We start from the raw sequence: 13,058 nt of genomic DNA, 5'->3' as shown, positions 1-13,058 counted from the left end.
AGTTCTATTCTGAACTATATAGTTATGAAGGAGCTAGATAAAAAAATTGTGACAGGACAGCCTTTACTATATATATGTATACACATTTTTCCATGTTAAGTCACATCCCTGAGTTACCGTATTTTTCGTAGTATAAGATGCACCGGAGCATAAGGTTTTGAAGAGGCAATTTTTTAAAAAAGTAGGTAGGTAGATAGAGGGATAGAGAGGGAGAGAAAGAGAGAGAAGTACAGTAGGTAGGTAGGGAGAGAGAGCGAGTAGGTAGGTAGGTAGGTAGGTAGGTAGGTAGATAAAGGGATATATAGAGAGAGAGAAATAGAGAGAGAGAAATACCGTAGGTAGGTAGGGAGAGAGAGAGATGGTAGGTAGATAGGTAGGTAGAGGGATAGAGAGAGAAATAGAGAGAAATACAGTAGGTAGGTAGGGAGAGAGAGAGAGAATAGGTAGGTTGGTAGCTAGAAGGATAGAGAGACAGAAATACAGTAGATGGGGGAGAGAAAGTAGGTAGGTAGGTAGAGGGAGAGAGAGAGAAGGAAATACAGTAGGTAGGTAGGGAGAGTAGGTAGGTAGGTAGATGTTTCCAGGTGTTTTTATCCATGTGCTGGAGAAGGAAACCGCTGACAATCTGCAGCACCTAAGATTTTGTGTCTGCTGGCACAGCACCTGATCAATGTAATTCTCATCAATCAGTTAAAAAGAAAAAAAGTGGAAAAAGGGAAAAAAGTTTTTGCACTCTGCAAACCTCCTTTGTTTTTCACGAAAATGGGCCCTTTTTTTTTTTAAAAAAAAGCATGAATAGCCTTGGGGGGGCTTGCAGAGTGTTCCTGGGTGGGGCAAAAACAAGCAAAAAATGGCCCTTTTTTTGTCAAAAAAATTGTATGCATAGCCTTATAGAATGCTGCTGGGGGGGGGCAAAAAACAGCCCATTTTTTGCTCATTTCTGCCCTCCCCAGCCCCTAGGAGCTCTCTGAAAGCCTCCATAAGGATATGCACGGCCATTTTGGTGAAAGGGGCGGGGCTTCGGGAGGCAAAAAAATGCTGCATTCGGTATATAAGACGCACCTAGATTTTCAACCTCTTTTTTTTTTAGGAAAAAAAGGTGCGTCTTATACTCCGAAAAATACAGTATATGACCTCATACTCTTCTGTTGCAATAAACAAACAGGTAACATGCATACATTCTGATTTTTTTTTTAAAAAAAAAATCCAGACCTCTATGAAGTCTCAGGTAAATTATACTTAATTCAGACTTAAGTACATCTAGCTACAAAAATAATTGTGAGTACTGAAAATTGTTATTCTTACCCTGAAAAATCAGCAGAATATTGTCCATAGTCAAATATATAAACTCTAGAAATTTGGCACACAGTGAGGTATCCCAAAGCGAAAACAAAACAATATCTGGAAAAGAAAAGGGGGAAAAAGTCATTGGGTTATCGCTCACAGAATCTGTAGGTATTAATATTAGTTTAACTTGTTGTTAGGATAATTGTTCAAAAGGATAATGTAGTCTGAGACACTTATATCCACAAGGCACAGTATTTTGCTCACACTGTTAACTGGTTCACCTTTGTGCTCCGTATATTTAAAGCTAGTCAACCTGGGACTCACCTGGATCTCCTTGCACAGATATTTCCTTACCTAAAAGGAGACCCAGAATGGCCACAGGCAGCAAGGAAGGCAATAGCAATAGCAGTTAGCCTTATATACCGCTTCATAGGGCTTTCAGCCCTCTCTAAGCGGTTGACAGAGTCAGCATATTGCCCCCAACAACAATCTGGGTCCTCATTTCACCCACCTCGGAAGGATGGAAGGGATGAGCACCACCCCCTAGAGTCGGACATGACTGGACAGGGGAAACCTTTAATGGAATGTTTACTAAAAGTAGGGAATGGATGAAGAGAGATTAAGGCGTGCAACTACTAGCAGGAATGTAATGGGTGTGTGGTCTATCACTTTAGTTGATGATTAATTACATCAGAACAAACATAAAAGTATGTTGGAGATTTAATGAATTTTTCGTAGCTAATGAAGAGAGTGGTTCTATAAAGAATCAGTATTGAATGAAAGTGTATTAATAGCAATAGCAATAGCAGTTAGACTTATATACCGCTTCATAGGGCTTTCAGCCCTCTCTAAGCGGTTTACAGAGTCAGCATATCGCCCCCAACAATCCGGGTCCTCATTTCACCCACCTAGGAAGGATGGAAGGCTGAGTCAACCTTGAGCCGGTGAGATTTGAACCGCCGAACTGCAGATAGCAGTCAGCTGAAGTGGCCTGCAGTGCTGCACTCTAACCACTGCACCACCTCCCTCCTGCAAAGGGAGCAGGAGCAATTTTCTTTTTTTAAAAATATTTTTTTTAATTTTTGTTATATAGACAACACATACCCACAACAATAAAACACACACACATACACACACAAAAAAAAACCCCCATCATCACATAAAGCATGTTGTTTGGTTACAAGTGTTTTAACATTTATCATTCTTATACATTTATTATTTCATTTAATAGGTTATAATATACAGTTTGGGTTGCTTTGTTTACTCTCAGTTGTTTTAACTGTACAGAAATCAATTGACACTTAACCCACATACCCTTGCACAATTCAGGCCATATACATCTTACTCTTCAGCCGTTAAGTTTTGCTGTACTTCCCCAGAGGTATTGTCAGAAAAGGGAAAGAGAAGCACAGATCATTTAATTAAGGTGGAGGGAGCAAAAACCCCATTGATCATCCATTTTCCTCATCTCACTAACTAAAAAATTGCTGTTGTAACTGAGCAGGCTCCAAATTGTGACCTTCACAGCTACCAGCCTCGTACCAGACAGTCAATTCATCTCCGTGAGACTAATAATGAACAGAATCAGAGGACAAGGAAGGAGGAAGGCTGCTCAAGAATGGAGGCTGACCATCTGTTTTCAGCGGCCTCTGAATGAAGTGGAGTCTCCAGAATGCGGCCGCGCGAGCGATTGTGGGTGCACCTCGCTTCACCCACATAACACCTATCCTCCGCGAGCTGCACTGGCTACCTGTCGATCTCCGGGTACGCTTCAAGGTGCTACTTGTCACCCATAAAGCCCTTCATGGTAGTGGGTCTGGGTACTTGAGAGACCGCCTACTGCCAATCACCTCCATTCGACCTATTAGATCCCATCGATTAGGCCTCCTCCGAGTCCCATCTGCCGGTCAATGTCGACTGGCAACTACGCGGAGGAGAGCCTTCTCGGTGGCAGCTCCGACCCTATGGAACGAACTCCCCGTGGAGATTCGTACCCTCACCACCCTCTAGACCTTCCGCACAGCCCTCAAAATCTGGCTATCCCGTCAGGCCTGGGGCTAAAGACTGTAACCCACCCGAATGGTATGATTGCTGTGTTTTTAATGATGTACTGTCCTACGTGTTAAATGTTTGTTCCCCCCCCCCTTTTCGAGTTGTAAGCCGCCCTGAGTCCCCCCAGGGAAAAGGGCGGCATATAAATAAACTTCTCAAATCTCAAATCTCAATCCCTAAATTGCTAGAGAAAGTCTAAGTAAATTAAGCAAAAGAAGTATTGTTTTGGAAAAGCGGTTGTTTTCTGAAGAGATATACAAGTAGTCCTCAACTTACAACAGTTCGTTCAGTGACCGTTTAAAGTCACAACAGGACTGAAAAAAGTGGTTTATGACCATTTTTCACAGTTACGAGCTTTCCAGCATCCTCATGATCATGTGATCAAAATTTAGATGCTTGACAACTGGTTCATATCTGCGACTGTTGCTGTCAGGTGTGCCTCATTCAACATCCAAGAAAGGAAACCCCCAACTCCATTTATTTAGAAAAAAGATACTTTTTGTTGTGGCCCAGCAGGAGCCGTTGGAGCTGCCACCAGACTCCGACAGCGAGGGGCCCTGTGAGTCGGCTCTGGAGGATGTGGAGGACCCTGGACAGGGTTCCGACTCTGAACAGGGCGCAGAGAGGCTTTCAGCCCTCTCTAAGCGGTTTACAGAGTCAGCACATCGCCCCCAACAACAATCCGGGTCCTCATTTCACCCACCTCGGAAGGATGGAAGGCTGAGTCAACCTTGAGCCGGTGAGATTTGAACCGCCGAACTGCAGATAGCAGTCAGCTGAAGTGGCCTGCAGTACTGCACTCCAACCACTGCGCCACCTCGGCTCTTACACTACCACTGCTTTAGAGAAGCAATAATAATGCTAGCGCAAGCATAAAATTGCATAGAAAAGAAAGGAATGTTGACAATAAAAAAGGGATACTTGCAATTGAAGAAAGCCATGGGAACCAAGGACAAGGGAAGATAACAGAAATAGAAACATTGGATGATAACTATCATTCTAACATGCAATCTCTATAGTATTAATAAAATCATTGTCTTTCTACTTCCATCTTCTCTACATTCCACATTACTATATCTGACCTCATGGATTACATGCATACTTTGTTTACAGAAACCCACATAAGGCCCATGTTCAGATCTGCTATTGAAGCTCCAGTATTGAAATTAATTCACTCTATGCTTGTATTGATGAGTACTCTGGTCTCTGTTATTAAAATAATTCATAAAGTAGAAATCCCTTCTACACATACACTGCACAACATACTTGCAAGGCAAATAAACAGAGAAGTGTGAAGATGTATAAGTGCAATTAAATGTTATTTTAATCCACAGCTGCAACATTCTCATATACAGATTGAAATGACTAAGATTTTGATATTAAGCACTCTAATGCACATTACTGTCAACTCAGGGCTCAGCATGCCACAGACTAGAACAAATAAACACAGTTCACTTAAAAATAGTGCTCTCACACACATATTAGAGTATATATTTTATAAAAAATGTGCATGTGAATGGCAAAAGCACATTTCAAATGATATCATACAATTTTAATAAAACAGAAGCGTGCAACTAAAATTAATCATAATGCGCCGCTTTATTTTAAACAATTATTCTGCCAAAAAATTAAGACATTCATCACTCAAATTCACATTCTGTATAATTAAACCAAAATGGAAAGAAGCCATTTCCACCATTTTTTTTATTATTCCGATACAATACCCCCCCACCACCACCATTTTTCATATTCTTGGCAGATAAATTACAAGAATAATGTAATGTATTAAGGCTTGGGATATATGGAATGTGTCATTGTAATTAAACATACGGACAACACATTTCTACCTGATTCTTCTCCAGCTGTCAGCATCAGAAAAATTAAGATACACAAATAATACTAAAACAAAGAGCTCAAATTTCAGCCTGTACTACAGTCCTAAGGATAACTTTATCTATAGTTCATTGGACCCTTCTTGGGAAGGATAAGCAGAAACCAGCACCAACCACCGATGACACGCCATGTTTTGGGATGTCACACCAGCATTCCCCAAACCAACAGCAGCAACTCTTGAAAGCATGTCCCATTCTTGCACAATTTTCAGAGGTGGCATGAGAAAGGGGTGTGCTCTTATGCAGTCTCCCCAAGTCACACAAGAATGGGGTATGCTTTTGCACGGTTTTCAGAGACTGCTGATGTCATGGAAGAGCATTCTTCGAAGCTGCTTCAAGATTGGAGGCTTTGTGTTACCTGGAGCAGCCTCGGGTAGTCGTCAGAAACAGAATACCTCCTGAAGGTAAGCAGTGAGAAGCAGGTACTGGGGATTGCTGGGTCACGGGGGCACTTGTGGAGTTTCCCAAGGCTCATGGAGCCTTGAGGAACAGCACAAAGTGGCCTTATTAAGTACCAGTGGTAATACTGGAGCCGAAATTGAGCACTGGGCCTCTTAATTCGGGTTCAGTCTTAGGGTGGCCTAGATGGGGGAAGGAGAGATAAAGAATTGTTTTTCCTTTTTTTATGATGTGGGGGAAGACATCCCAGTTGAGTCAATGAGGCATTTTCCAAATCTGTGACACGCCAAGCACAAAAGGTTTTGCCATCACTATCTAATCTTTGTTTTCTTGGATGATCTGAGTTTTAATTATTTTATTTTTCTGTGCTGTGTCATGTTCTACTTTATTACTGTAAAATGGGACTTATATGATTTGACAGTGCACAAAAAATATCAACAAATAGGTAACTCTTTTAAAGTGCATAAAGTTTTATAAAGACATGGAAATATTAATTTGTGAGATTGGCGGTTGGTCTTACCTGAACTGCTATTTTCGGGGCTGGGACAGGAGGCGCCAGTGGATGGCATTAACACACCCAATTGGCCACGAGACTGGGATGAAGCTGAAGCCACGCCTCCGTGCTCCACCCTTTATGTCCGGTTTCATCGAAGTGAGCTCCCCCGAGACCTGAAAACAAGGCACAAAGGAGAATGACCATTGACTTACCTGAAGGGTCGTTTTCTGGGCGCTGCGAAGGAGAGTCCAAGCGAGGGTTAAATACATCCAATCTGCCCAGGACTGAATTGAAACTTTAAGCCACGCCTCTGGGGCTGACCATCCGCAGTTTTTTTTTCAATGAAGGCGTGGAACTGTTGCGGGCTGAGAAGTCCAATAACCAATCCAATTCCAAACAAGGTGTAACTATATCCAAATGGACAGTCCATAAAGTCTACACTGAACAACGGAGACACACCCCAGGGTAGGGATGGACTCTCCTTCACAGTGCTCAGAAAATGACCCTTCAGGTAATCAATGGTCATTTTCCTGGGCGCTGCTCTGGAGAGTCCAAGTGTGGAATATACCCAAGCTAAATGTCACTAGGGCAGGAAACAGTCGAGTTCAGGGTCTCTCTGCTGGTATGAATGCCCTGAAGGACTCGTCTCCCAAAAGCCCCTTCCGTAGAAGCAAACTTGTCCAATTTATAGTTCCGAACAAATGGAGACAAGGAAGTCCAAGTGGCCGCTCTGCAAATTTCCTCTATTGATGCTTGAGTTGCCCAGGCCGCCGTGGGGCAGCACCTTTCGTAGAATGTGCAGTGATATGGCTTGGCACCAGTTTGGACTGGAGAAGTGGGCGAGGATAATGCATGCCCGCAGCCACCGTCCAATGAGGAAACTTTGCGGCCTTGAGATGCAAGTTGAAATGAAACGAAAAGTGATTCAGAACGCCGGAACGCAGCTATGCGCTTGATGTACTTGCAGAGCGTTCTACAGATATCAAGCATGTACCATCTTTTCTCCTTCAGGATGCAGGATGTTCGGGATGCGGACAAAAATCCGGAAGAATGACCTCCTGGGCCCAGTGGAACAGGGGTTTGTCTTAGGAATGAATGACAGGTCCAGCCGGAGGACCAGCCTGTCCAGTTGTATCAAGCACAAGTCATCACGAACCGAAAGAGCTGCCCAACTCTGAAATACGCCGTTCAGAAGTGATGGCAATCAAAAAGGCGGTTTTCAACATCAAATGCTTAAGGCTGGTGGTATGAAGTGGTTCGAATGGTGGGCCAATCAGGGCCTGTAAGGCTAAGTTGAGGTCCCATGACAGGTATCTGTGGACCACCGGGGGCCTCAGGTTGGTTGCCCCTCTCAGGAAACTACGGATCGTGGATAATGAGGCCACCTGATGCCTGAGTGTGCTGCTTCTCCAAATCCAGGTCCTGGTCTTCCAGGGAAAGAGGTGACGAAGGGGAAGCCTCCTCAAAAAAAATCTCCCAAGAGAGTCTGGAGAACCGGGGGGGGGGGGAACTGGCTGTGGGGCACCCCCCAAGGGAGACCTGGAACAAGGAGGAGGGGCATTTAGTCTGCCCTGTTCAGCCCTTAACTTTTCTGCCCTGGAAAAGGTCTTAGAAAGGGCCTTGTGCCTCTTAAACTCATCCCTCTGTGTGGCACGTGAGGGACGAGAGGCAGCAGCCACCTTTTGAGCCCTAGCCGAGGCTGTGGGGCGCTGCGTGGAAGAGGTGCCCTCCCCAGGGGAGGGGGGGGGCGAAGGGAACCTTTGCGCCTCCTCCGCCATTTGCCACATGGCAATACTCACGGCCCTCCAAGCGAAGCCTCCTCGAGGCTCTCTTTCTCTCTCTCTGCTCCACTCTTCAGCTGCAGCAAGGGAAAGAAAAGGGAACGCCGTCTTTTTACTTCCCAGGAAGCCCCAACGCTAGCGGTGAACTCGTTGGGCTTCAGGGACTGCCGCCGAGGCTTCTGCCGGCTGGAGGCGCTCATAAGCCGATTCACCACTCCGCGGCTCGCCTCGCTGCCTCGCAATTCCTTCACGCTCTTCCCAGCTCCACCGTGGCTCGATTCCAGCCGCCGGAGCGATCACAAGCAATGTTCAGCAACGAGAGGCTGTGGGGCTGGAAATCCCGAGCCCACAAGGCTCCCGATCACCCAGGGACAAAAGTTGCAGCCACGTGGCTGACGCGGCTCCAAACGGCTTCTGCAATGGCGCCTGAGCCTTCTCAGCCCTTAGAAGGCAAAGAACTATCCCTGGAGGCCAGTAAAAGCCTCAGCCAGGCAACCTACTGACAGAAGAAGGGAGCAATTCCAAAGGGAGGCTACAATTGTCAGAAGGGTCCAGTGATGGTAGAAATACAGGAGAGAAAAACAATAGGTCTCGCTTTTTGGCTGGACTGAGATGAAACAGGACATTAAGGGTGGAGCACAGAGGTGTGGCTTCAGCTTCATTCCAGTCTCGTGGTCAACTGGGCGTGTTAATACCATCCACTGGAGCTTCCTGTCCCTCGCTCCGAAAAACTACCGAGTAACGTGAAAATGGAACTGCTATTGTTTGTTTGTTTATTATATTTATATGCCGCCCTTTTCCCCCGAAGGGGACTCAGGGCGGCTCACAACTCAAACCAGGGAAGGGGGATACAGACAAATTTTTTTTAAAAAAAACACATAACAATGCATAATTTAAAACACACGACAGTCATACCATTCGAGACGGGGGCAACAGCTGTTTAGCCCCAGGCCTGTCGGAACAGCCAGGTTTTAAGGGCTTTGCGGAAGGCCTGGAGGGTGGTGAGGGTTCGAATCTCCACGGGGAGTTCGTTCCAGAGGGTCGGAGCAGCCACAGAGAAGGCTCTCCTCCAGGTAGTCGCCAGTCGACACTGGCCGGCGGATGGAATTCGGAGGAGGCCTAGTCTGTGGGATCTAATTGGTCTAGTGGAGGTAATTGGCAGCAGGTGGTCTCTCAAGTACCCAGGTCCAATACCATGAAGGGCTTTATAAGTGACGACTAGCGCCTTGAAGAGTATCCGGAGACCAATAGGCAGCCAGTGCAGCTCGCGGAGGTGAACCGAGGTGCACCCACGATCGCTCGTGCGGCTGCATTCTGGACAAGCTGGAGTCTCCGAATGCTCTTCAAGGGCTGCCCCATGTAGAGCATTATCGGGCAACATTTATTTGTAAGATTGAAAGAAACTATTCTAACATGCAATGTGGATAATATGAGATAATACCAGCTTTATTGCCTGAGAGTGGTGACACTTTTTTAAAATTTGTTATCAAAATATTGTAAACACTAATTGGAACTTTGACCAACCAACTTTGAAATTCTGACCACACATGCACACACAGGTTCCGTTACAGTGATTCATCCTTTAGTAATGATACTGGATAATAATTTTTTGATGAGGTCAAATCTTGACCGTCTTTAGATATTAATGATCTATTGGCCTCTATCCAACTGTCCTGTATCTTCCCAGCCTTTAGAATAAGAGTTCATCATGTGTAGCAATGGTTGTAGTAGTTCATCGTTAAAATGTTTATAATAACAAGGTTCGAGGTTCATTTTATTTATATGCCGCCCTATTCGGGACTCAGGGCGGCGCACAAACCCAAAGGAGGGGGAGGGAAACACAAAAACTACAACAAAAATACAGGGAATTTAAAACAACCAACAGCCACACGATTCGAGAGGGGAAGGTAACTCATTGACCCCAGGCCTGCCGACACAGCCAGGTTTTAACGGCTTTCCGGAAGGCCTGGAGAGAGGTGAGGGTCCGAATCTCTGCGGGGAGCTCGTTCCAAAGGGCCGGAGCCGCCACAGAGAAGGCCCTCCCCCGGGTAGTAGCCAGATGACATTGGCTAGTAGACGGAACCCGGAGGAGGCCTAATCTGTGTGATCTAATGGGTCTTTGGGAGGTAATTGGGATTCACTGGATCCTGAGCTGCTCCAATAAAACAATAGCATGAATAGCTGCCCCTCAGTGATTACACATTTGAGGAATCATCCCAGTCCAGATTCTTTAAATAATGAAATGGAAACGGGGGGGGGGGAGGGAGAAAGAACATCCTTTGTTGACAGAACTGTGCCTATCTTAAAAGTGTACACAATTGTACCTTATGCCAAGGGGCTCCATTCACTTACTACAATGCCTCAGCCATACTAGTTCAATCTGAATGCTGAAAGGGGTTTTTGTGCGTGGCGCGAATGGGCCGAGAGCCTTCTTTGCACCGGCATGATCTGATCACTTTTCTGAGTTGGCCCACTTGAATGCCTTTTAGTCAAATGGATAGGCTAAAGTGTACTTATCATGAAAATGAATAGCCATTGCAAGCCAGTATTAAAACTCCAAACTAGAAAATACTCGTTAGCTGTTACATAGAATATTATTTTCCCATCCGTTTAGTATTATCTTAAATACCTTACATCATCACCCTACTAAAAAAAAAGACAAGGAGGGTAGAGTAACAGCAGAAGAGAATCACAGATTGGAAGGAGTCTAAACTTGAAGCAAAAGCATGTTGGCTCCTGTTAATTGTAGCACGCCTATCCAGATTATCTCAGAAATAAGCATGCCTCCTGCCCTAGTCTGAGAGGCAGGAAAACAGAAGCAATTAGCGAGTTTCCGGTGAACTTAATAGCCTGGCCATAAATCAGCTGATGGTATTGCTAGCGCTGAATGGTGTAATTTAATTAGAGAAATGCTATACAGAAAGAAGTACCTCTTGTCTGTAACTCATAGCTGTAACTTAAATACAAGCAAGAAAAACAGATCCAACGGTGTGTGGAAGCAAATACTCACTCTGGGCTTTATAAGATAAGGATCTATTTGTAAGGCGAGGAATGAGGGGAAACCAAGAATGAGAGCACTGAAGAATACTGGCTTACTAGCATTAAGTAAGTTTCCCACAAGGAAGAGGAGCCTCAGATAGCCTACAACATGTGTAGCCTTCCCTGGAGAAGCTGACACTCCTTCCTCTCTGCTGAGATTGCACTCCTCAACCCTACTCAGCTGATTGTTTATCTTGGCACTTGACAATCTCCCAAGTTCAGCATCTGAGTCCTTGTTGTCTCAATCAGCAGGTACCAGCATTAGGTCTGAGCCATTGTTTTCAAGTGGCTGACAGCTTGTTGAGTCCCATAACAGAGGGTGAGGATCTGCCAGGATTTTTTTTTTCAGCATTAAAATCAACATCTCATCTTCCCCGGTCCACTTCAGCATAGCTGAAGTAGATTCTCTTCTAGTCCCTCCACTTTCTCCTTCAACAAGGGAACAAGGTTGTCTGACTCCTCTTCAGGTAGAAAGACAATCATTACAATCGGGTCACAGTCATGCTTCCTTCGCTGTTCCTGTTGCTTGAAAAGTTCTCCCTGCAAATTCCCCCATCCAAATTTCGGTTCACCGACAAATGCACGACAGACATATGCGCGTCGACAAAACCGCTAATTGATTTTTGACAAAATCGCGCCGACAAATGCACGACGACAAAATCGTGTCATCCACAAACTATAGACAGCCCAGTGAGTGTGCTGGGCCTTTAACATAGTGGGACGCGTATATGTACGTTATAACCCTAACCCTAACCCTAGCCCTAAATTTTTTTCTATTTTATTGTGTTTGTCATCGTGCTTTTGTTGGCGCGATTTTGATGTCGCGAATTTGTGGGCGCGATTTTGACGTCGCGTTTTAATCGCTGCTATTTTGTCGGCGCGCATATGTCTATCGTGCAATTGTCGAGTCACGCCAAATTTCCATACCAATCTTCTTAGTTAGTTTGCTGCAGCCTCTCTGGACAAGAACTAAACTGGACTAAAAGAAAATTGGAGGTAGGGAGAGGATGGGACAGAAAAAGAAGTATTCCCCATGACCTCTTCCTTCCTTCCTTCCTTCCTTCCTTCCTTCCTTCATTCATTCATTCATTGACGTTGCAATCTGAAAACTGGTTCCATACTCTATATGTCCTCTTCAACTGCCTATTGATTAGTAGCAGCTACAGTCCGCAATCTCTTTTCTCTTTGTCTTTCCTCTCTCTTCTTGGCCACACTGTTTGGTGTCACTGCAGTTCAGTCAATCTTTTTCCCCAAATGGTTATTTCTTTTTAACAGCTAGCTTCTCAGAAGCAAACAAGAAATGATTTTGCATAAGGTGTTCAGCACTAAGTCAAAAGCCAGGACTCACAACCAACCGAGCTGAAAAAAAATTAGGATCCTCCTTGTCTCCCAAGCACAGCATCTTGCTTTCAATGGGGACTGCATCAGAACACCCCTTCCTGTCCATTGTTATATTCCACATACATTCCACCGCAAGTAATGCAAAATGGGTCTATTGACATTTATCCACATACATTTGAGATCTTGAGAAATAACAGCAGCAAAAACAGAACAATGGCATAGTCTTTGTCTCTGCCGGTTCATAGGGACTGACTGTCTGCCAGAACTGTGGGGCAAGACAAGAGTTACCCTTTTCTTCTTCACTATTAAAGAGAAGAATGCTATTTTGCCATACTGAAGGCCTTCCGTTGGCTCTGTCCTCTCTGGGAACACAAAGCCACCAGCAAGTTGGTTAAAAAAAAAAGAATGAAACCAAATCAACTTTTGAAAAGTAACAGACATCGCCGCCATAACTCCAAAATATAATTTTGTGGATGATCATGGCATCTTTGTCATAGCAAGGATCTTCCAGAGATTCCGCTCTCCAAAATAATTAATAATTAATGTATATTTACATTCACATGCACATGAACATATGTCTGGGGTGGGGATCTCTCTTTAACTGTTATCTCAACTTTAGGGTGGGGCATCTCTGAGCAATAAACAGCTGAGAAGGTGAAGAGAATTTGACACATTAGAAAACAGCCAGTCAAGAGGAGGAACCGACGTCGCTACGAAATGGTCGCCCGATCTCGATGCTCCGAGATCGCTGCCAATACTTTTTTCGCTGGG

The 13,058-nt window shown here is 44.7% G+C and overlaps 1 protein-coding gene across 3 annotated transcripts in view; it reads right to left on the bottom strand.

The window, feature by feature from the left end:
- MBOAT2 (membrane bound glycerophospholipid O-acyltransferase 2) overlaps positions 1-13,058 on the bottom strand; it is a 94,727-nt gene that overhangs the window by 30,259 nt on the left and 51,410 nt on the right. For 2 of the 3 annotated variants that reach the window (XM_087702783.1, XM_087702785.1), the window contains one exon: positions 1,306-1,401. In XM_087702783.1, the coding sequence (XP_087558909.1) occupies positions 1,306-1,401 (96 nt within the window). Of the gene's footprint in view, positions 1-1,305; positions 1,402-6,150; positions 6,338-13,058 lie in introns of those variants that run through there. The other variant, XM_087702784.1, reaches the window with a different exon arrangement.

The sequence above is a fragment of the Thamnophis sirtalis genome, unplaced genomic scaffold, assembly GCF_051295495.1.
Source record: "Thamnophis sirtalis isolate CommonGarterSnake01/CBP01778 unplaced genomic scaffold, rThaSir2_p1.2 scaffold_16, whole genome shotgun sequence".
Classification (NCBI taxonomy): Eukaryota; Metazoa; Chordata; class Lepidosauria; order Squamata; family Natricidae; genus Thamnophis; species Thamnophis sirtalis.
The sequence above is the reverse complement of the archived record's forward strand: the minus strand, read 5'-3'. Positions and strand labels throughout refer to the sequence as shown.